At 40.6% G+C, this 24711-nt stretch overlaps 1 protein-coding gene across 3 annotated transcripts in view; it reads left to right on the forward strand.

Annotated features, from left to right (window-relative positions):
* The first annotated feature begins 241 nt into the window (after positions 1-241).
* GLS (glutaminase) overlaps positions 242-24711 on the forward strand; it is a 105117-nt gene continuing 80647 nt past the window's right edge. For 2 of the 3 annotated variants that reach the window (XM_065562012.1, XM_024109557.3), the window contains exons 1-4: positions 242-630; positions 15815-15911; positions 17183-17304; positions 22952-23081. In XM_065562012.1, coding sequence (XP_065418084.1) covers positions 323-630; positions 15815-15911; positions 17183-17304; positions 22952-23081 — 657 coding nt within the window. In that variant the 5' untranslated portion in view covers positions 242-322. The remainder of the gene's footprint in view (positions 631-15814; positions 15912-17182; positions 17305-22951; positions 23082-24711) is intronic. The other variant, XM_008172903.4, reaches the window with a different exon arrangement.

The raw sequence follows: 24711 nt of genomic DNA on the forward strand, positions 1-24711 counted from the left end.
CACGCGCCTGCCGCGCCCCTCTGCCTATTCCCAAACTGGGCCAGTCCCTCCCTCGCGCCCTGCCCCCGGGCTCTGCCGCTGACTTCAACGGAACAGCCTCAGACGCCGAGTGCGCCACAGCTTCGGGACTTAGCACTGCGGGGGCGGGGCGGATTGTGAGTGGCGTCTCCTGCGTCCAATAGGCTGGCAAAGCGCCTGACAGCTAGGGGCGGTAGCCAACAGGCGGGGCGCGGGGCGGGGCGAGAGCGGACTGCCCCAAGCAGACTAGCCGGCGTGGCGGTGGCTGGGCGCTGCACTCGGCGGAGGGAAGCGGGGCGGCAGGATGCGGCTCTGGGGCTCTGCGCTGTTCAGGGAGCTGCTGCGGCTCAGCCAGTCCGGTGGGGTCGGAGGCTCCGCGCTCAGGCGCCCGCCAGCCCCTTTCGTTGCGGCCGTCTGGAGCGCCGGCTCGCTCCCCATCCCCCGGCCGGGGCTGCCGCCGCCGCCCGCCCGCAGCGTCTGCACCCGCTCGGAGGGGGCCCTGCACGAGCCCGGCAAGGGGCCGCCGCTGTCTGCCCGGGCGCCGCCCGCCGACAACGGCAACAACAACAACTACAACGGCGGCCAGGAGCTAGCCGCAGGCGGGGGGGACAAGTGAGTGTCTGGGGGCCGGGGCAGGAAGCGGCGGCGGGAGGCGGAGGCCGGCGGCCCCGGGCGGGGCGGGGTGCTGGGGCGCTCGCCACGCGGGGAGATGCTGCCGGTGGATGGTCCCTCCCTGCGCGCGGAGCAGAGCGGGGTCACCCCTCGCGGGCCCGGCAGAGGATAAAACGAAATTCACTTAAATACTTTTACCGTCTCCTTTGTGTATTGATCCCTGTGCGTATCTCTCTCTCTCCCTCAAGGGCGAAAGCAGATAAATGCTGCAGACACGCCGAAAGAAATATTGCAGTGTACTTCAATATCAAGTCAAAAATCTCAAAATAGTTCTGGTACAGGGTTCTGTTCCGAATGTGTGATGTAAATTTATTTAATTCTAATATTAAAATAAGATATTTTTAATGGATCTTTCTATACTGAAGTGCAGTGCATTGCATCAGCAAATTTCAGCAGGATTCAGCAGATTATGAACATGCCATTTTTTGTGGCCTATAAATTATCTGCTGTAATCCAAATTGGGAATGGGGAATGTCAGGATACAGAGCCTGGGGAAATAGTTGCTGCTATAAACCGGAGACCAGAGATAGTCTTGAACATATTGACTGCTTGAAGAGACTTGGATATCTTTCTGTAAAAATAACTGTGGTGCTGTTGAGCAGGAAATATGTAAATTTCAGTTCAGATAAGACGAAATGTACTAGTGCTTTTTTTGTTAGAATGGTATTTTATGTGAACAGAAGTATTAGAGGTAAAGTTATATACCTTTTGTACTAATTTTTAAAGGTAACCTCAGTACTATCTAGTACAGTATTGGTAGTCCTATAATGGTGTCCTCAATTACAGTGCTACATCTGGTGATTTTTATCCATTAGATTCTCTGATCTCCAACCTATAATCAGGGCCGGCTCCAACATTTCTGTGGCCCCAAGCAAAAAAAAAAAGTCGCGATCGGGGGTGGCATTTGGAGGGGAAAAAAAAGCCGCAATTGGCGGCGGCAGTTCAGCGGCTGGTCCTTCGCTCCTAGAGGGAGTGAGGGACCTGCAGCCCCCGAATTGCCGCCGGTGCCGCCCCTCTCCCTTGGCCGCCCCAAGCACCTGCTTGTTAAGCTGGTGCCTGGAGCCGGCCCTGCCTATAATTAATAGAGGTAGAATGTGCATTGTAGATGTTTATACTGATTCCCATGGCATGTGGCTAGAGGAGTAGCTAGGTGGATTGATCTGAATTTATGTCTTGGTCGTAAGAGGGTGGGGAAGTGATAACAGACAGCAGTCAAAAGCTGATTTCATTAAGCTCATTTTAATATCTGAGAGGGCTTAAAATTTATCACTCACTGGGCTAAACTTATTAGCTAGGAAAGGGTGCAAAACACAAAGGAGCGTGAATTCCATTATTAAGATCTAGAGCAGTGGTCTCCAAAATGGGGTGCGCGCAAGAGGATCCTTCAGGGTGCGCGGCAGGAGGAGCAGCGCTGATTCCCCCCCCCCCCCCCCCCCCGACAGTTCGGCCCGGAGCAGGGGGTGCGTGCTCAAAATTTTTTTACTGATGGGGTGTGCGATCAAAAAAGTTTGGAGACCACTGGCCTAGAGAACAACACATTCATTTAAAAACTAAGTTGGGCACTTCTGCTCTGACTGCTGGGAAAGGAAAAGATGCTAACATGTCTATCTGAAGGGCTCTTTCATATTAACCTTTAGCTAGTACTGGTCATGTAAATGTGAAGCTCTACCCCCTTCAACCGCCTGGAAGAGAAAATAAGCTTTCTTCCTGCTTTCCCCTTTTGCCTTTCAGAGTTTTCTATGTGTTGCTTCTCTCTTTCTCCCCAGGCTTTGGCTTGTGTGCGGGCAGGTCATCCCCAGTACTGGGCGTATGAAATTTGTGCTATATTAAACTCCTATAATTTATATGCACATAATGTGTATGCATAGTATATTTTGTGCATAGGCAAAGTTTGCTATTTGGATATAGTTTCACGAATGATTGTAAATATAAATGAATAATGTAACATTAATTTCCATGATGGTTCTAAGTGCAGTTCATAGAATTATTGACCTTTAATTTCAAGATATTTCATATTTTAGTGAGAGAAACACATGTAGAAAGGGCACCATCCTAACGCCCTAATTTGAATTCTTATCCATTCTTGTCTGTAGATTAATTCCAAAGTAGTTATATTATTTTACAGACTTCTCCTGTATAACCTGTATCAATGCACTCCTATTTACTAGTGCAAATTGTAAATAATAAAATGTCTAATCACTTGGATATCACTTAAAAAAATACTGATTGATCACATGCAGGGCCAAAAAAAATCACAAGCCACATTTTAAAAATCATTCTCATTGTTTTCTTTGAAGCATGGATGTCAGTAGATACTTCAGGCTTTAGTGCTTAATGCACAGAGTAGTTGCTTAGGGTATATCTACACTACCCATGTTACAGTGCGGCCGCGGCTGCGCTGTGACGTGGGCAGTATAGACACGCTTTATTGCTGGGGGAGAGCTCTCCTGGCGATTACAAAAAAATAAAAAAAAAATCCCACCCCTAACAAGTACAGTGGTAGCTTTATCGCCGGGAGTGCGGCTCCCAGCAATAAAGCACCGTCTATACTGGCGCTTTTCAGCGCTAAACTTTTGTCGCTCAGGGGTGTGTTTTTTCACACCCCTGAATGACAAAAGTTTTAGTGCTGAAAGTGGCAGTGTAGGCACAGGCTTACAATGGCCAAAACTCAAGACAATTATGCAGTAATTTATAAATAAATAACTAGTTTCCAAATACACTTTTTCCAGTTGAGCAGGCAGTGCTGGAATTCTCACAACTTTTCAGTCAAACTGCTCAGTGCTGGATGCTTCCAGTTGGGAATTCCTTAATGCATGATTTCAAAAGATTGATCTATTCCACAAGCATACCAAACTTGGCTTCAAATATTTCTATATACGTAAATAAGCAAAGAATGAGAAATTAAAAAACATATTGGTTTCACTGTTCCATAAAAATTTGTTGAGTCCCAACATATTTAAGGTTTTAGGTACTGTATATATAGAATGTGGCCCTGTGTACAGTGCAATATAGAAAAGTGGTGTGTGTGTGTGTAATGCAATCAGTTGTCTACTGCTCTGCCTCTCTCACATGCTGCTTTGGTTGTTGTGAGGGTGTGGGTCGAGGTGCTGCGACTCTGTGGATCCCACCAGCCTGTGTTTTTTAGGTTATCTGCCTGTTACTGAAAAGATAGTGAACTTTTCTTTTTCTTTCCTCATAAAATAAGATAAAGGGGACATTTAATGAAACTAAAGATGGCAAATCAAAAACATAGAGATGCACTTTTTCATACAACACAGCTTGTGGTGCTCACTACTGCACACTAACAGGTGACTAGCTTAGTGGGGTTCAGAAAGGGATTAGGTGCCTACATGGATAACAAGAAAATCCAGAGTTGTTTCAGTAGCTAGTTAAAAACAAATAGTACCTAGCCACTGTAGGAGGCAGGATACTGGACTAGATGGACCACTTGTCTGTCTGATACAGTATAGAACTTTGTTTTACTGAATGGCTCCGGGTCTGCCTTTACTGCTGCTCATGGTTTTGAAATGCAGCAGCATGAAATTGACAAGGCTCATGTATTTCATTGATGCTTTATGTTCCTTTGGGCAGGAGTGGAAATCTCTAGCATTCATTGTCACTCAGCTGCTCTGGAGACTCAAGAAAACAGCACTTCATTATTTTACACTTGTCACATTCCAATTTTTGCAACTGGAAGTATAGAAAGTTAATTTCTTTTAAAGTGAAAAATTAAATTATGCAAAAGTTCATACATTGTTGGCTCTTTAATCTGTCAGTGTTAGTGCTTTTTCAAGCCTGGGATATTGTGCTGTAATTGAGGATATAACTTCTATGGTCTCTTTTGACCTCCTGTCCCCACATGTGCACATACCACCTGGTGTTCCACCAGAAATCTGTCATGTATGTTTTGTTCGGGGGAGAAATTTTTTTTTTTATTTGCGGTTAACTAGAGAAACAATCCTAGTTGATTAATTTTAGAGTTAGCAATTTTCAAAGTTTGGTAGGACTCACAAGATTAATTAAAGTTTGTAAATTTCAGTATGCATCAGTGTTTAATCAAAACTTTTTTTTTTTTTTTTAAATGTAAGACTTGGAAATATAAATCCATTGGGGGTATTGCATGTTTGTCAGTGAGTTCTCCATGCTTAACAACAGTTTGTTTGTGGTACTTCTCTCCCTTCCCCTTGGGGGAAAAAAATCACCAAAGCTCCTATCTCAAATTCATGGTCTGGTCCACAGTTATTTCCCTTTGCCTGTCCTTCCTTGGATTCGAAAGGTATGGTGGAACCCTACCCATCTTTTTTCTATCATTTGGAATCAGTCCCTGACGATTACTACTAGTGTCTGAGACACGGCTACTTCCTTCCCAGTCCCTTGTTGGGTAGGTGGAGCTGCCATGGGCCTTTCCCTCCATCTCTCCTCCTCACCATCAGGGGCATCATATGGATCCCACATCCCAGAGCTCCCCCAAGTCATGGATCTACTGTGCATTCCCCCTCTGGAATAATAGCCTTCTGCTCTTGTCAGGTAGTTAGTTCTGTAGCTCAAGTGGGAAAAGTTTGTTGTGCAGTGCTGAAGGTTTAGAATGAGTATATGTGAAGCTGGTCTGTGAAATTACCCCATATTAAAAAAAAAATTCATTAAAAGAAAGGTTATTTAGGCTAAGCACTAGGCAGGGCTTTGGAGCTGTGCTCCGGCTCTGCTCCAGCTCCAGGCAAAAACCTGCAGCTCCACTGCTCCGGAGCTGCTCCGCACTCCAGCTCCAGGCTCCGCTCCAAAGCCCTGCTTGAAAGTAAGAAAATGCCAATTTTATGGCTGCCTGTTCAACTTTAATTCTTCCCTTTTATGCATATATATTTTGGTAGTCTGATTACTCGATCACATCATTTGTTTTCCACAAGACCCTTGTCTCATTCACTTCACAGGATGGATTCACAAGGGGGCAAAATTAAGGTTGAACAACTGTAAATTTGGCATTTTGTAACTTTAGAGTAGTTGACTTTGTGATCTTAATGACTTTGAAATGTATTTTTTTGTATATCATGTTTAATTTTCAATAAATTATCTTTGTACCCCAGAAAAAGAGCGAACTTCTTTTGGAAATAGAGAAGTTGTGTCATGTTAGAAATATACATAATTTCTCTGCTTGTTAATTTGTAATTTTTTTCCCTGTGATAGACTTGGTGATACTTATTTAGAGTTTTGTGTAAATTCTTATTTATATAATTAGAAAAAATATTTGTGGGAGAAGTGTAGATTTGAGACAACTTGACTACATATGAAGCAGCTGTAAAATAATTTTTTTAAAATGTCATATTTTTAGGGTACAAGAATCTGCGGAAATTGTAGTGGCTGTTTAAGTCATTCAGACTACAGCATGCCCCCAAAATAGTATTTCCCAAATTTCTGTACTTGGCTGTGTCTAGCCTGAATGTGATGAGATACTGTTTTCTTGAATTCTATTTTCAGCATAATAGCACATGATTCTTCCTACCTCTTGTATTGTAGAACAGTGGAAAGAAAATCTTATATTGACATGAGACCACTGTAACTACGGTTACTAGAGTGGCCACACTGAGAATGCTCAATCAGGGCAAAATGCAAAGAATAGGGCAGATCTACAAAACTGGTGGTTTGTTCTATAATTAGATTTTACTAAGCCAGTAATGAAACAGCTTCTGTAATACCTTACTGGTTCCCAAGAAACTAAAATACAGTTCCTCTTAAGCAGTCCAGCCTTTGGCTCCCACCCAGGCAGCCAAGTCTAATATAATGAGGATTACTTAAAATCTTATTCACCATATATGATAGTCTACTAGCCCCAAGAATTACCCACCAGGTTAATTAATATTTCAGATCTTACCCAAATACACACAGCCAATTCTTGTTAACTAATCTAAGATTTATTTGGGAAAGAAAAGAAAGAATTACTATAGTGAAAAGATCATTATGCATACAGATAAGAATAAAATTCTTGGGTCAGTTTCATAGCAGAGATGACATGCTGCTGATTTGTAAAACTCTTTCCAGAATCAGCCCAATGGGTTATAGTCCAATAGGCAGTCCGTGTATAGAGTTTGTTCAAATTCTTCCATGAGAATTTGTGGGGGTAGTCCAGGGCACACCTGAAGATCTCAGTCTTGTGACTTGAACTTCCCCTGACAACGTTTAAGCAGATCTGCGATTTAAAAAAAAAAAGATTAGGCCTGAGACCTTCTTTACAGTTCCCAAGCAGGCTGAGAAGCCTCTTGTCATAGCGGGACATACATTGTTGCTTTGAAGTAAATCTCTTTTTCCTAGGCATACACTGGTAGCTAGTTGCATTGATTAGCACAAGGCAATTAACTTTCAAATGATTCATAGTTAGTTTACTACAAACTTCAAACAGAATTAAAGACGATATTATTACACCACAAGTTTCATCTAAATGTTAATATCCCCTTTTGATCTCTGACTCAATATAATATAGTGATGAAATATAGGAACAGAAGTTTAGCATCCAGAAGATAATTAGATCACATTGTTAAATTTCTAAGGGATATAGGTAAACACAGACAAATACAATTAGGGTACGTCTTCGCAATCGATTTATCCGGGATCAATATATCGCGTCTCGTTAAGACGCGATATATCGATCCCTGAACGCGCTCCCCGTCGACTCCAGAACTCCACCAGAGCGAGCGGCGGTAGCAGAGTCGACGGGGGAGCCGCGGTTGTCGATCCTGCGCCGTGTGGACCCCAGGTAAGTCGATCTAAGATACTTCGACTTCAGCTATGTTATTCATGTAGCTGAAGTTGGTATCTTAGATCGATCCGCCCCCCTAGTGTAGACCAGCCCTTAGTATCTACCTCTAATTCTCTAACAATACAGACCTCTCATCTGTTTAACAAGGCTTTGAGAACTATCTACAAGGAATGGCCCCATTTACCATTTCAATACTTCTTTAATATGTCCTTAAAAGTTGATTTTGGGTTACTTAGCCTGTTGGTTGCCCAACCCTCGCTGGCTCAGTGTCACAACCACTTTATGCGTAATTTATCTAGGTTTTTTTATTTTAAAAATACCAAAACAGTGTGAGCAGAGCTGACTTAAAGTCGTAGGTAGATCACAATGGCCCTGACCCAGGACACTGGTTTATGATTCTGAAATACAATAAAATAGTTACTTAGGCTCTCTATTAATGGTGCTTTTATAATTTTCAAGGCTGGTTTACAAGTGATGTGGATTGTTTTAAAGTATGAGATTAGACTCTGATAATATAGTGTATCCTTACCTAGTTGATTTATTTTCAAATCCAGCCCAGGTTACATAGAAAGTGCCATACAGGAACAGACCAGTGGTTCATTTGATCCAGTATCTGATAGTGGTCAACACTGAAGGTTCAAGAAACCCAGTTATGCACCTAGGTGTATAGGGAAGCCTTTTTTCATAACCCCCGTCAGAAACTGGCTCATGCCCTCAAATATCAACTTTTGAACCCTTCCAAAACACTTGGTTTTGGTGTGTGGTTTTTTTTATCATATCTTTACTACTGCATCTCTCTGGATGTATATACATATTTAGTCCTCTTAGCATGTATAATATCATGAGGCTACAAGTTTCACAGGCTAATTATACTTTGAGTGGAAGAGATGTTTTTATCAATTTAAAATTTGCCACCTTTCAATTGCTGTGAGCTCCTTATTCTTGGATTATGCAAAGGTGAATAGAAGTGATCAATTCATACCAATTTATTTACATTATTCATTGTTTTATAAACCATTATCAGGCCCCTTCTTCTCCACTTCCTCTCCAAAGTAAACAGTACCAGTTTTTCATAAGGAAATTTCTTCATGGCTCTAATCGTTTGTCTGGTAGGTAGTGGTAGTGACAAGAAAGTTAACACCATATTATGGTGGCTGAGCACCCAATGTGAAATGAATTGATAGTCTCAGTCAATTTCCTAGTGGGTAGGTGTCTATGGGTATGTCTATACTGCAATTAAAAACCTATGGTTGGCCTGTGGCAGCTGACTTCAGCTTGGACCATGGGGCTGTTAGATGTTCAGGCTTGGGCTGGAGTCTGGGCTCTAGGACCCTGAGAGGTTAGAGGGTCCCAGAGCTCAGGCTGTAGCCCAAACTTCTACATCATAGTTAAATAGCCCCTTGGCCCAAGTCAGCTGGCACAGGCCAACCATGGTTGTCTAATTGCAGTGTAGACATACCTCTAGGACAAAAATCAACACCACATTTGACACCCTAGTTTTCTATTTAAACAAACAATCTATTAATTTTGTGTGAAATTGACTCTTGTGAACAGCCCTGCAGTTCTGTAGGTTGGTTCTGTGCTGGGGTAGAAGGGAATACGGGCAAGGTTGAGGTGGCTGGATCCTTGGTCACATGGTTTGTATGTCCTAGAACCTTTTATGTTAAGTGGCAATGTGGCACAACCTCCATTATTCCAGCCTATAGACTAAAGTAGATTTCACAAATACTGTTCTAATCTTTCTTGCCTAAAGTGAATTTACTCCTACTCTTTTCCTTGTTTTTCAGAATATGGTATAAAGCAGCGAATAAATTGGAATTTCCCTTTTAAGCTAACTGTGGCAATAGCACATCCCCTCCACTTCAGTATCTTAGCTCTATGCAACATATGCTGAATAACACTTTCTTGCTAAGTGTGTTACCGTGCTAAAATATTGCTTTTAGGTTAAGCAAATGTTATGTACAAACAATACTGAACTGATAAAAAGGGCAAAAGCTTATTCTGCAGTTTTAACTGATAAACTTTATTGAAAGGTAGTCCATTTGACAAAGCATTTTCTGTAAATATTGAATAGTAGCCTCATTTGCTTTGGCAGCTGGTGCAAATTTATTGTTAAATATTGGGTCAGTCAGCTTGATTTAACAGCAACTGATGTGAAAGATATGATGGGAATTTTTTAAAAAAAAATCTTCACTTGTGAAATGCATACACTGATTTAAGAAAATATAAGTGTAAAGGTTATGAAGGGCAGGGGTAAGAAACTTATTGTCAAATATTTTAACGTTTAAGGACATATATCTGCATTGATATAAATAGGACAGGTGCAGTTTCCTGGGGCATAATTATAAAGCTTGTTTTAGAGCAGATTAATAAATTTCAGCCTTTTTTTAACACTATAAAATATTTGTAAGTATATGCATTGCCCAAGTGACAGCAAACATTCAAATCTGAATTTCAAATTTCCAGAAATCGATTTTTTTTGTGTTAATGGAAACATTGTATATAATTGTATATAATTCAGAAAGTTTTTTGGGAAATTTACTGAATCTCTGTAAAAAGGTCAAAAGTCGATAACACTAGACTTTGGAATGTGTATAGTATTGTAACTCCTAAAATATATGAAATAAAAATTGCGTACTTCTGGGTTATTGAAATATAGAATTACAGCATTAACAGTGTATAACATTTTGAAGTCCAAAAATAGTCTTTTCAGAAGCTAAGTGTATGTGATTTATAAAGATGCAAAATGTGGCATGGAAGAAAGTTCTCTAACTTTCCTGGTGTAGTTACACGTATTTGTCTTCGTTGAGTTGCCAGCCTGTCTGTACACTAGCCAGCATTGCATCATTTAAAAATAATCTTAATTTTCTGAAGCAAAAAGAAACAGTAAATGTTCTATTCGTTTACAAGTCCTCGTCTATTCTTAGTGCATGAGTAAGTACAATGTTTTTCTCTGATTTATTTAATAGGAAGTCTGATTTTTACCACTGGTTTGGGTAGAGGAAAGAGAATTTAATATGCGGCCCATCATTAATATTAAGGATAGGATTAAATATATTTAGGTTATTGATTCACTATTAATTTTTAATGAGTAAGCTGAACTACCATTGAAATAGTTTAAACTAATATTGAATTTCTTTAAGTGTGGATCTGCAGAATTTTACTGGTCTACGTGGTTTACGTGACTACCAGCAACAATTATTATTGCAGTCTTAGGGTGGGGTCCTGCAAGTAATCTTTAAATATAACTCAGAGAATTCTTGGTAATCTTGTGAAAGAGAGCTTTCATAGCCAGACAAAAAATTTTGCTGGTTTTTTTTATACATTTTGTTTCGTCTGAAGGCTTTCATTTCCAGGAAAGAATATGACTTGCACAGATGACCATATAGTAACTAATTTGAAGATTGTTTTCAAATTACAAGTTTATGCACTTTTTATTTTTAATGGGTAAGTTTAAAACAATAAGACTGCTTACCATCCCTTTCTGTAGATGGCAGTTACCTTTTATTTAGAGAATCTCAGTAGTAATGCTCTGTTATCTTGTACTAAATTTGTCAAATACCAAAGAGCATTGATTTTAAGTTGACACTAAATCTAAAAGAAAACTGAAGCACATACAAGACAACTTATTGGGGGAAAAAGGAAAATGATCTGAAGCCCATTGTAATTTTGTTCCTAATAGTTCTGAGATGTAGGTCCATTGGATAGAACATCAGCAATCTATTATCCTGTCAGTCCAGAGAGCAGAGTATAAAAAGCTCAACTTAGATGGGGCTACTATAAGGTGGGTGCATAACTGGCTGGATAACTGTACTCAGAGAGTAGTTATTAATGGTTCCCAATCCTGCTGGAAAGGTATGATGAGTGGGGTTTCGGAGGGATCTGTTTTGGGACCGGCTCTGTTCAATATCTTCATCAACGACTTAGATATTGGCATAGGAAGTACGCTTATTAAGTTTGCAGATGATACCAAACTGGGAGGGATTGCAACCGCTTTGGAGGATAGGGTCAAAATTCAAAATGATCTGGACAAATTGGAGAAATGGTCTGAGTTAAACAGGATGAAGTTTAATAAAGACAAATGCAAAGTGCTCCACTTAGGAAGGAACAATCAGTTTCACACATACAGAATGGGAAGATACTGTCTAGGAAGGAGTATGGCGGAAAGGGATCTAGGGGTTATAGTGGACCACAAGCTAAATATGAGTCAACAGTGTGATGCTGTTGCAAAAAAAGCAAACGTGATTCTGGGATGCATTAACAGGTGTGTTGTGAGCAAGACACGAGAAGTCATTCTTCTGCTCTACTCTGCGCTGGTTAGGCCTCAGCTGGAGTATTGTCCAGTTCTGGGCACCGCATTTCAAGAAAGATGTGGAGAAATTGGAGAGGGTCCAGAGAAGAGCAACAAGAATGATTAAAGGTCTAGAGAACATGACCTGTGAAGGAAGGCTGAAAGAGTTGGGTTTGTTTAGTTTGGAAAAGAGAAGACTAAGAGGGGACATGATAGCAGTTTTCAGGTATCTAAAAGGGTGTCATGAGGTGGGGGAAAACTTGTTCATCTTAGCCTCTAAGGATAGAACAAGAAGCAATGGGCTTAAACTGCAGCAAGGGAGGTTTAGGTTGGACATTAGGAAAAAGTTCCTAACTGTCAGGGTGGTTAAATATTGGAATAAACTGCCTAGGGAGGTTGTGGAATCTCCATCTCTGGAGATATTTAAGAGTAGGTTAGATAAATGTCTATCAGGGATGTTCTAGACAGTATTTGGTCCTGCCATGAGGGCAGGGGACTGGACTCAATGACCTCTCGAGGTCCCTTCCAGTTCTAGAGTCTATGAATCTAAACCTGAAATTCCTGGCATGCCATTGGAGGTGACATTGCGAAGCTTCAAGAAAAGACTATCTACTCTGGTATTTAACCATCATATACCATATATGCTCGTTCAGAAGCCGAATTTTTTTAGTAAGAAAGGGAAGCACCAGAGAAGGGGGTCGGCTTATAAACGGGTATAGAGACAGAGAGATGGGACATCGCCCCTCCCCCCAACAGAGGGAGCAAGGGGAAGCAGCACAGCCAGAAGGGAAGAGGCAGGGCCAGAGTCTCTCCTCTTCTGGCCACACTGCTCTCCCCGCAGCCTCCGAAGCAGCTGCAGCTCCGGGGCTGCAGGCCATGCTGCTCAACCCCGCCCCCCAGAGCAAGCTGTGGCTGTGCTGCCCGGGCTGCCAGAGTACACTGCGGCCGTGCCGCCTGGCCCAGCCCGCTGAAACATGCTGCGGCTGCGCTGCCCGGTCTGGCCCGCCAGAGCAGACTGTGGCCGCACTGCCCAGCCTGACAGAGCAGCGCCAGCCAGGCCAAAGACATCCTCCCCAGATAACGTGGGAAGGGATGGGGTGGGGAGAGTGTGGGGGTCCCGGGCTAGGGCTGGGATCATGTGGGGGGTGGTCACGGGGTTACTCCCCTGATTTCCAGCTTCTCTCCCCCTCCCCCCCAAATTTCCCCATCAGTTGCTGTCCCGGCCCGTCAGGGTAAGCAGCTGGCGCGCCAGGACACTTTGTTTACTTAGGTTTACCTCCGTGCCCACGGATGCTCGAGGTAAACAAACCATCTCGGCCCACCAGCAGCTTATCCTGATGGCCTGGGAGCCAACATTTGCCGACCCCTGAGTTATAGGGTCAGCTTATGAACGGGTTATACAAATTTTCCATTTTTACTTATCCATCTTGCGGGGGTCGGCTTATAAACGAACCGGCTTATGATCAAGTATATATGGTAATTTGGGGAGGAGCTGGGAGGGAAACAAATTTTACTGTGCTACCTCCTTCTGTTTCAGAACTGATCCTGCAGCATTGCATTGAGGGTGAAACATCAGAGAGAAATACCAGTTTAGAAAGGCAAGGAGACAGGATAAGAGATGTGCAAAGTGAATTATTTAGAGAAGGTAAATCTGGCTCTTCTATTTACACCCTCTCATAAGAGTAAGAGGACATTGAATAAAATTTAAAAGCCACAGACTTAAAACTGATAAAGCATTGTGCTTTAAAAAAAAAAAAAAATCCTCTCTAACTAACTTTTCACAACATGTGATTGATGGCAAGAACTGATTAGGATTGAAAAACTGCTTAGATTTATATATGAATAGTGAAAGCATCCATAGTTATATTAGGACATCATACCTAGGAGGTAGAATTAAAAAAAAAAAAAAAGTGTATATAAACGTGTGCTTACAGGCGTGAGCCAACCACTAGCTGATGGGGCAGGGAATAAACTTCCATAGAGACCGGTTACTTCATAATTATTGACTCCTGAAGGAATTCAGCGCCTAAAAATTATGTGCACAATATTTTAAAATTCTGCAAATGTTATTTGTCCGTAAATAAATATGGCTACAGCATGGCAGTGGGAAGCACAGGCCACTGGCTGCACTGAGGTGGGAGATCACCCTGAAGCTCCCACCTCCCCTGGTATAGGGACTTGGCAGTGAGGCTGCATCTGATCCTGACACAGTGCAAGGGCTGGGCCTGCCCCAGAAACACCCCAGGGCTCTGTGCCAGGTGCACCAGGTGTGGGTGGGCAGGCTCAGCCCAGCAGGATCCAAGTGTGGAGGGGCTTAGTGTGGGAGACCCAGATGTGGAGTGAGAAGTTTCTGTGTGGGGCCATCTGCATGTGGGCGGCTCAGTGGGAGATCTGGATGCACAGAGGCTCATTGTGGGGGTTCTGGGTGCAGGGGCAATGGGACTCTGCAGGGGATCCAGGCGAAGGTGGTTGGGGCTCTGGGGGTGGGGGAGGAAGGAGGCTGTGTGTGGGGAGATGGGGCACAGTGTGAGGGTCTGGAGGCTAGGGGAGTGAGGCTTGATGGAGTGGGGGGTCCAGGTGCAGCTGGTTGGGGATCAGGGGATGGGGATCTGGGTGTGGGGGGTTTGTCGGAGGGGTCCAAGTGTAGGGGGGTAGGGCTTGTCAGGGTTCAATGGCTCTCCTTAACAGGAGAGCCACAGCTGCTGCTGAGGGGAGACTGCATGCTGGGCTCTTGCTTCCCCCTGCGATTCCCCTCTCCCCTTTTCTTCTCCATCCCCCTCCCCTCACTCCCACATTCTCCTCGCCCTGCCCTATTTCACCCCCCCTTCCTCCCCACTGCCTCTTCCCCTCACCCTCCCTTCTCTCCCCCCCCCCGCTTACCCAGCCGTACTGCGGGGACTAAGTGTTGCACAGAATAGAAACCAGGAAGGCTCCCAGCACACAGAAGGGGAACACGAGTGGCGCTAGAACCCAGGAGGCAGCATTCAGCTGCAGAGTCAGCTGAGCTGAGACTGCCTCCATCAGCTGGGCAGCTCTGTGCTTGCAGAATGGGGGGGGCAGTGGCATGTAACCCCGTGTGCCCCCCATGCCTCACCTCTGTTTGGAGGGGGACAATCCCCCAGTAAACTGCACCCATGGTCGTGTCCTCCCCCCCCCCCCGGGTGTATGGCTTCTCTGCTGTTTTCTTTGTGGGGGGTGGGTCGGGGGGTGTTATCTGTGGGCGCGCTGTCTCGCAGAATCCTCCAAAGAGTAGTTATCCTACCACAGGATTTTTGCATCTTCCTCTGAAACTTCTGGCACTGGCCACTGTTGGAGAGAGTGGGTTAGATAGATCACTGGTCCTATCCAGTATGCTAATTTCTGAGGTTGTAAGAACTTTCTAGCAGTTACTTTTTGTTGTTTTCATATCTCATGCAGTTTAAATATTTTAAAATTAAGATTCATCTTGTGTTCAGGGAAAGTGTGATGTGAGGAAAAGAATGTAAGCTATGAAAATGTAATGCACATATTTGTTCTTGTGAAAACCAATATCTATTTACAGTTAGGTAGGTCTTTATGATCTCTAGACATGTGTAACTCCCCCTGAAGTCAGTGAGAAGCCTGTGGAATTAAGCCTTGTGAACAAAACAAAATTTGTGCCTCTTTCTCCCTTTTGTTCCCCTGATATATTGGGCTTTAACTTGATCTTGTCAAGTGATGCAACATTTTTGTCTGTATGCATTTTCATCTTACAGAACCTCATGAGCAGTAAGATGTGATGTAGCAGTTTCGCAAAGTGATATTAGAATAAATATTTGTTTCTCTTTCATTTCTGAGTTTATCGCCATATACAAAACTGATGGTAATACCACTAATGCAAACTGTTGAACATCTTAACTACAGTTTTAAAAAAAAATGAACATACATGCTGCTTTTTTAACTATCAATTTTTTGGTGAAAGCTGAATTAAATTTTGAAATAACTGTCCTGTAAATGTTCCCAAGTTCTCTAGTAGCAAAATTGGTCTACATTGCTTTTTTTTTTAGGGTGGATACATTGTAAATAATGCATGTGCACTAACTCTTCTGTGACTTTCTTTTTATTCCTAGTAAGATGAAGCAAGGTCTCTTGCCTAGCTTGGAAGATTTGCTGTTCTATACTATTGCAGAAGGGCAAGAAAAAATTCCAGTTCATAAGTTCATTACTGTAAGTTTCAGAGTGGATAAAAATCTGACATACAAACCCCCCAGATTTTTTTAAGTTTGAATTCATTTTCCTTTTAAAAAATAAAGTCCATTTGTAATTGACAGCTTGTGTTAAGGCCAAAACTTATTGTAGTAAGATCATATAAATAACAACAACAACAACAACGACAAATCAAGCAGTACAAGTATATTGATTTTCTAAAGAAAGTCAAACCACTGAACTGGTGGAAGTCACTGGCTAAGCACCTGAAGCCAGAGTATGTTGAAGTCCTTTTGATAGCAGGTAGCCTTTTCTTCAGGTGCAGAGAATATTTTCTTCATTTCTGTTCATTTCCATTTTATGTAACTATTCAACTAGTTCATTCAGAGTTGAGAAACAGATTAGGAATTGAAAAATAGGAAAGCTTGTTTTCCTCTTTTAGTCTATGAATAAAAATGAGGTGTGAAAAGATGAGCTCTACTAGTTCAAAAGTGTTAAAGTACATGTGACGAGAAACAGTCAGTTCAATTTGCTAACTGGTGTAAATATTTGATTTGTTCAGTAAATCAGTTTTCTGTGTTAAAAACATGTTTTGATAAACTTTGTATCCAGCACATATAAGGTAGTTATTTAACTAGCAAAAACAATTTCAAAGTGCTCTTTGTTCATTTTTTAAGTGAATTCCAAATTCCATTTGACTGCAGCTTGATGCAGATCATGAGGTTTTTTTTAAAAAAAATCTAATAAGTAAATGTGTCAATCGCCATTTTCTAACATAATTAAGAATCTGAATAAATATACATTAAGCTATATAATTACTTACATAAATGTGTATAGGTTTCAGAGGGGTAGCTGTGTTAGTCTGTATGAGCAAAAACAACGAGGAGTCCTTGTGGCACTTTAGAGACAAACAAATTTATTTGGGCATAAGCTTTTGTGGGCTGTAACCCACTTCATCAGATGCATGCAGTGAAAATACAGTAGGCCAGTATAAATATACAGCACATGAAAAGATGGGAGTTGCCTTACCAAGTGGGGGGTCAGTGCTAACGAGGCCAATTCAGTCTAGGTGGATGTGGTCCATTCCCAACGTGGTATCTTCTCTCCAAGTTATGGCCCAAGAGATTGGGGTTTTGAGCCCATGTATAATTCGATGAAATTTTGGTAGGCTGATTTATGTTTCTGTTGGAAGAGGAGAACTAATAGGGCTAAGCACTAGAGAATTTAATTTTATTTCAGTAAAGGCATTTTTCATATTTGTAGTAATTCTGACTTCTTCTTTATTGTAATAGGCACTCAAATCTACAGGATTGCGTACGTCTGATCCACGGTTGAAAGAGTGCATGGATATGTTAAGACTAACTCTTCAAACGACTTCAGATGGCGTCATGCTGGACAAAGATTTGTTTAAAAAGTAAAATATTTCTGATAATATTGGCTGTGGCTGCTATATTATACAGTACTAAGATCATACGCCTTATTTAAGTCACAGTCTGTCATGGAAAATATATATATGATGTGTATGAATCTAATATGTAGTTAAAATGAAAAATGAGGGAGAGACCCATATTTAATTCAACTTACATTAAACTAGTATTTGAGAATGTTTTACTATCTCATGAAATACAGCAGGCTAGGTTCATGTTGATACTCAAGGAATAAAATCCTGCATCCCTCTTATCTAATTGTTCACAAAATGAAAAAAAGGCCATTCTTAAAATCAGCTACTTTCTGTGCACTGATTAGTGATGCAGAAACTAAACTTATTTTTGAGAAAAAGAACACTGGAGATAGTCTTACATTTTAGTGTTGTTAAATGTGCAGTAAGATGCAGCAAAGAATTAAGTGTGAATCTACATTTATAAATGAAATGTGTGTCTATTCCTGTACAATGCACTGAAAACTAACCTCTGTGCTGTTCAGTCATTGGATAGGTTTTTTAAATACCTTTTTATGATAGAGGGCCTGCCAAATGGTTTGGTTCAATTAAGTGTACATGCACCTTTTCTAGTCTTAGTTTTGGAAAAGCTTTATACAATACCACACAGTGTAAGAGTTGTAAAATATGTGCAGCAAGTTAGCTAAACAATATCTGTGCCATTTACAAAGTTCAGTTCATGCCAACTGCTCTCCTTTCCCCTATTTTCAGTTTATTTGGATGTTTAAAAAGGAATGTAAACTTGTTTCTATTTAGTTTTTCAGACTTGAGAATTCTTAAATCTTGAAATGAGATTCTAGGCTTGTGTTAAGAGTAGGGTGTAACTTCTTTTCATTTTTATTCTGTGGCATGGTGATTCTGCAAGCAAAACTAGATCCGATATAGAAGTTTTTAAAATATACTCTTTAAACTCAACTATTCTGTCAGTGTTACATCCTGCTTCTCTTTGTGCTGGGTGGGATACTCCTTGCATTTGTGAAATGTCATTGGGGTCTATTATAGAGCAGGCTGGGGAACAGTAATGTTAGCAGCAATAATTCATCCTCCTTCCTTCCCCCTAGCTTTGCTAGTTAAAATAAGTGAAATGTTTACTTGGGTTTTTTTTGGAGGATGGGAAGAATTGGGGAAATAAGTGATTTAATCAGGTTATGTCAGAATAACAAAGCATTGCACTTCTAGATCACTTTATTGAATGTAGCATGAATCATTAGGCAGTTAAAACCTACTATGTGAACTGATGAGAAAAATCAGTAGCTTTGTCTAGTTACTAATGAGTGGATGTTCAAGACCAGGTGTCCACTAGAAACGTTTGCAGATATAGTAATATATATTAGGTAAGGGTGTGAGATTTGTTTACAACATTTCTCTACTGGCAGAAACCCTAGTATAGAGAAGTTATACTTGATAAAAAGTGCTTTTGCTGATATAGCTTATTTCTTTCTGGGAACTGGTATAAGTTATTGACCAAAGAACTCATGCCAGGATAATCTGCTTCTACACTAGAAGGGTTTGTCTGTATAGCCATAGTGGCAAACCTTTTCTAGCAAAGACAAAACCTCCATGTCAAAACCAGATATCTGTTGGGGCACTTTTTGGTAACTCATTCAAAGGCTGAAGATTGAGCATGGAGACTGAATAATCTCTCGGGTTTGCTCCTCCATGTTAAGATAATGTACGTTGGCAACATAACCTGGGGAAAAATGGCTTGATTGCTGTTCTGTGTATAAGAGACTGACTATACTGAAGATTGGAAAAAAACACTAGATTTTCAATACTGAAATAATTTTATGGAAAACAGTAGGAGTTGATTAATTTTTATAACTAAAATCAATTTCTATAACAGGTTGTCTATATCCCTTGTATTTGCCACACTGTTTTAGGCGGTGATGAGCTATTTTGTGTAAAAATGTCAAAAAAAATTAATACAATATTAAGCTTACACACTTAACTCTCATGAAAGTTAGGGTCCAGCTGACATGCTGACTTCCCCACTGCACAAATGTAATAAATGGTACTGGTGAAACAATATCTATATTTCTGATTTCATGTAACCTGTAACTCTCCAGCTTAAAAGTCACATTCTGTTTGAAAATTTTCTTGCTCTTAACTTTTAACATCATGGATTACTAGTGAAAAGGGATGGGGGAAATTTAAACATAGCCCAGGAATGACTCTCATAAATATACAAAGTTTAGTTATTTTTGAGTCCCCAGTTTGGTGGTGGTGGGGGAGAGAAGAGGTTAATGGAATATAGAAAATGGTTACAAAAATAGGAAATGTTGCTTTTCCCGTATGTCTCATGACTCAACAAGACTAGGTATTTTGTAAAACAAAATTGCTTCTAGGGTGTAAGGAACATGGAAAATTTCATTTAAAACAATTCTGGAAAGCTGTGAGGGACTCAAGATGAGATTATGGAAAGTGTTTTTTTCCTTATTTATATTAGCAGCTGCTGAGCAACAGCTATAATAATGCTATACCTGAATTTTAGACACTAATTCTCTTTCAGAGTAGGTGACTTGTATATTTAGCCTTCATATGAAAGTAGTTTTGTCTTTGTCACAAGGCACTTTGTCCCACTTTTATTGACCCCGAATGACAGTTTTGTCAACCAGATCTCCTCTGTTCTGCTGGTAGAAAGCAGCAATTTGGGTATATTCCATTGTAAATGTAAATCTAACAATCTACAATCTGGTCTCCAGTGGTCTTTTTATTATTTTTTTTTATGAAACTGATCTTGTTATGTAAATCAAGATAGCAAATTCCTGATAATTTTTTCATTCTAGGCTTAGTCATGCTTACCCTTAAATCCTCAAGTTACAAATATTTTTGTTCATTTGGATGGTCTGAAAGCTTTTGTGACAACAGGTGCATTAGAATTTTTGGAATGTTCATATTAATATAAAAGTATCTCATTTACCAAAAATTATTAAATTTGCATTTGTTTTCCTGAGGTGATGTAGATTTGTTGTCCATGCTTTCAAATGTCTCCACTCTCTTTTAAAAGCTTTACTAGAAGAAGTACTACTAGTTACATGTACTGGCATAGGTCCTGAGCCTGCCATAGATAAATACTCCCAAATCTTATTGAAATTGGTGTTAGTTGAGGTTCCTATCTATAGCAGGATTGGGACCATATTTTGAATACTTTCCCAGTGGAAAGACTGACAAACAGGCTATGCAAACCTCAAAAAGGTAGAGAAGAAAAACACCTTGGAAGAATTGTGAAGATAAGGGATATAGTAGGGAGGATGGAAAAATAGTCCTGACTTATGCATCCCAGTATTCTGCCTTCCCAAAACTCTACTCCTGGATTGTACTATGGGTGGTGAAACTCCATTTGCAGCCATATGGTTGAATTCAAGGGGGAATCCTATTTCTGACAGTTTGGATAAAAATTGATTTAAAAAAAATAAATAAAAATAAAAATCAGATTTTTTAATTTGTTTAAATTTTTAAAAATAAACTTGTTTAAAATAAAATCTGAGCTTAATACAAAATATGTTAAAGCCTAAATTACTTATAATCTCTTAAAACATTTTAAATAAAAAATAAGTGTGTTGAATCCATGAGCCTCTTTCAAAAACTTGGAATGAAAGGCTGCTTTTCTATATGAAGAGACATGGTTTCCCACGATTCTTACTTTTGAGGTCAAGCTTTGTCCTGATTATGAGGGGTGATTGGTATTATAAATTCTGTATAGCCCTCTCACCTTCCTGAGTTATGTGCGTATACATGCCAGAGTGTCAGAATTTTATGCAACAGATTAAAAACAGTTATTTTATAATATCTCAAAAATAGAAAATGGATAATGGATTCTTCTGAGTGCCCAGTTGTCTTAACTGCTGTTACTTAATTGCTTCCAAAAGAGCAGGGACCCCCTTCAAATAGGTAACAACCTCTAAGGGTTCCTGGTCATAGAGATGAAATAGGTCTCTGAAAACTACATGAGTATCTACCAAAAAGGGATAGATAGTCATTACAAACTATGTCAGTACTATGCGCAAATTGACAGGGTAACAAAGTAGGTCCCCTATGCAAATTTGACAGGTTGCAACCAATAAAAACCACTATTTTAGATATACTTCAGAGAGACTGGTTCTATTCCTTTCTAGCCTTTTTCCTTCATTGTTGGAGAGAGGTACCCTCTACTATTTGGAACAATCTTGTCAGTTGAATTTAGGGTGAATTTCAAAAAGTGTGAATGGTCAACATGATTTAAACCTGAACTGGGGCTTCACAGAAAGAGAAGTTGCCACAGATTTAAGGGGAGAATAGATTTTTTCAGTAACCTGCGTACAACCTTATTTTGAGCTGTTAGTGATGCTGTAATACAGAATATTTGGAAATAAACTTTTTTTTGTTCTTCATTGTTCGTAATTAAATGACATGTTTCCAGAAGTATCATCAGTTAAAATGTTAGAATTTTGAACCATAATTTAGTCTTAATTTTTCAGAAGAAATCTTACTAGATGATATCAATTGTAGGAAGAATGCAATCTTTTTGAACAAAATTCTTGGGTGATTTTGGCTCTTAACCTGATTTTGGGTGTTAAATTTTTATTGTGTGCTACAGTTTTAGAGGCTTAAACAGACTGATAGAAAGTGTGCCGATTCTGTATCAGTGTTTCAGTAGTTTGCAACCATTTTTGTGTTGAACCCACTCCTCTCATTGGAATAGAGCTGTTCCTGCCCCATTCCTCCATACATCCCCTCATGATATGTCTGACATATTTACTATGTTTCACTTACATATCTGTTGTCTTTTATTCTTTTTTCTTGTCTGTCTTCTTGCATACTCTTGCGTTTTTTTTCCCTTCCTGCAGCATTTCTCAGTTATCTTTCTCTGCTCAGTCATCTTCCCTTTCTTACAGCTTCCCCCATTTTTGCTTTCTTGCCCACTTTAATCTTCTTGCACCTAGTTTCCACAACTTCCCTTGCCTCACGTCTTCCTGGCCCTCAGATTTACCAGACGGGGTAGTGCTGGGGGAGGAGTGGGAAGGATCTGTTGGTCCTTGTGGGAACAAGGGAGTAGAGAGATGTACTCTGGGTGGGTTGGTGGCAGCTTGAAGGGAAGATGTGTAGATGGCTTTAAAGGAGCATCCAGCTGCTCGCTGTCCCCCAATTTCAGCATTTATGGAGCACTTACAGGGTTTGGGCTAGAGTAGGGCCATTTCCTCACCAAACTCGTAGCGAGGATCCATTAGAAGGGCTGAGGGAAGGAGCCAGCCCCGTAGAGCTCGGTGACTCGTAGTACGCAGCATGCTGAATAAAACTGGTGGTCACATACAATTAGAAATGCATTGCACCCCTGCAGTTGAAACCTTAAATAAGAACCTAAAATAATTAAAGAATAAAATGGACTAGTATTCAACTGCTGTAAATAAGCAATTTAAAAATTTCCCTAATATCTCTGTGGAATGGAAGCTTCTTTCCAATAAAGGATATCTTATGCTTGTAAGAATAATTAGGGGCCCAGTCATCCAGCCTTTACGCATGCACGTAATGCTGCTTACTTCAGTGGATTACCATAAGCAAGGGCTGGATTGGCCCTTTGATAGTCCTCTGAGAGAAATAAAAGGCAGCTGGAATATTTACTTAACATTTTTCTTACATTCTGCAGGTGTGTACAAAGCAATATTGTATTGCTTACTCAGGCCTTCAGGAGAAAGTTCGTCATTCCAGATTTTATGTCGTTTACTTCACACATTGATGAGCTATATGAAAGTGCTAAAAAACAATCTGGAGGACAGGTAATTTCTTTGTAAGGTGTGTGTGTGTGTGTGTTTCCCTTCAAACCTGCCCAGCCTAAAAGAGAGCCACAGTTTGTTAAAAGTCAAGCCAATGGTTTATATTTGATATATTTTAAGACAACTGTTTTAGGGGTGGGAGGAGATTAGAATCCCTTACAGAGGTTTTTTGAGTTCTTGCAACCTAGTAATTTTTTTATACTTTTGGTTTAAATTAACCTAAACTGCATTAAATATAGTATAGTCTCATGCTTTGACATGCCTTCAACATCTGAAAGCATTGCCAAGCTTCTAATGACTTTTGGAAATTAACCAAACTCTGGGTTTTCTTCTAATTGGAGAGATTTCCTAATACTTAATAAAGCCATGAAAATACTGTCTTGGTACTGATGGGTTCTGAGCTAACTCATATCTGTGACCATGTAAACATAATTAGATAGTATATGTTTAAAAAGACTTTCATTTAGTGAGATAGTAGTAGGGGTTTGTACGTCTTGCGATCTGAGTTCAAATTCTGTCTTGGACTAATGAGAAAAATTAGTGTTGTTGCTTCCTCATGCTTATTTGTATAAATAACAGAACTGCCATATGATTTTGCATGATTTGATTTATCTGCAAGAGAGCTCTAAGTCTTGGATAATAAATCACGTAAGGACAGCATCTGAGACACTCTGGCATATCTCTGTGGGGGAAATTGTATATTTATCAATATCGTACTTCTGTTAGCCTACTGCAATTAATCCATTGCTTCCACTAAATTTGTTTACAAGATTTTTTTAAAACTCTTTTTGTTTCAAATTAATTATACTTATAATTTGAAGATCCTGAATGCATGTAAGTTTGGATGTGAATTCCTCCTAGACCAGTGGTTTTTAACCTTTACTGCAGCCTGCACCCCTTTGGTTCTCAAAATATGTTCTTGCATCCCTTATCAAAAATCAAAATATGTTCTCGCACCCCCTTAAACCTAGGTATATTTTTTGTTTGTATATTACAGTAATCGTTAAAAAACGTATAATGTTTATAAATACATAGGTTTGATGAAACAAAATAGTTGCCCTTACGTGCCTATACTTGATTTGTGTTTTCGATGATTTACCTTCTAAAAAAGTCTGGCATGTCTCGCACCCCCAGAAAGGGCATCTCGCACCCCCAGGGGGTGCGTACACCCCAGGTTAAGAACCACTGGACCAAGCTGCAGGTTGTTATAGGTCACTGGAAAATACTTCTCTGTAAACTTGCAGTAAGGTTTTGGATTTTATCTGTGACTGTTGGCATGTTAATTTAGTCACTCTCAGCATATCTCACACACAGTATGCTCCTGTTTATCCAAAACCCTATTATCTGAACCTCTGTTATCTGAATCCCTTCCTTGTCCCCTCCCCAAAATATCAGCATGCTTTCAACCATCTGGTGGAACCCCCTTCACCCATGCACAGCTGCTGGTAATGCATATCCCTGCCCCCTCGACGACTCCCCACACCTCCACTGTGGAGTTGCTCTTCAGCTGGTTGCTGTCATAGCAGTGGCCCTGGATGATGCAGCACCGAGGTGCCCAGCCGCCATGCTGCTTCCTGGGTGGCCCGCAGGAGCTAGTGATAGGTCGTGCACGCACCGAGCAGCTGCAGTAGAA

Source organism: Chrysemys picta, chromosome 11, assembly GCF_011386835.1.
Source record: "Chrysemys picta bellii isolate R12L10 chromosome 11, ASM1138683v2, whole genome shotgun sequence".
NCBI classification, from domain to species: Eukaryota; Metazoa; Chordata; order Testudines; family Emydidae; genus Chrysemys; species Chrysemys picta.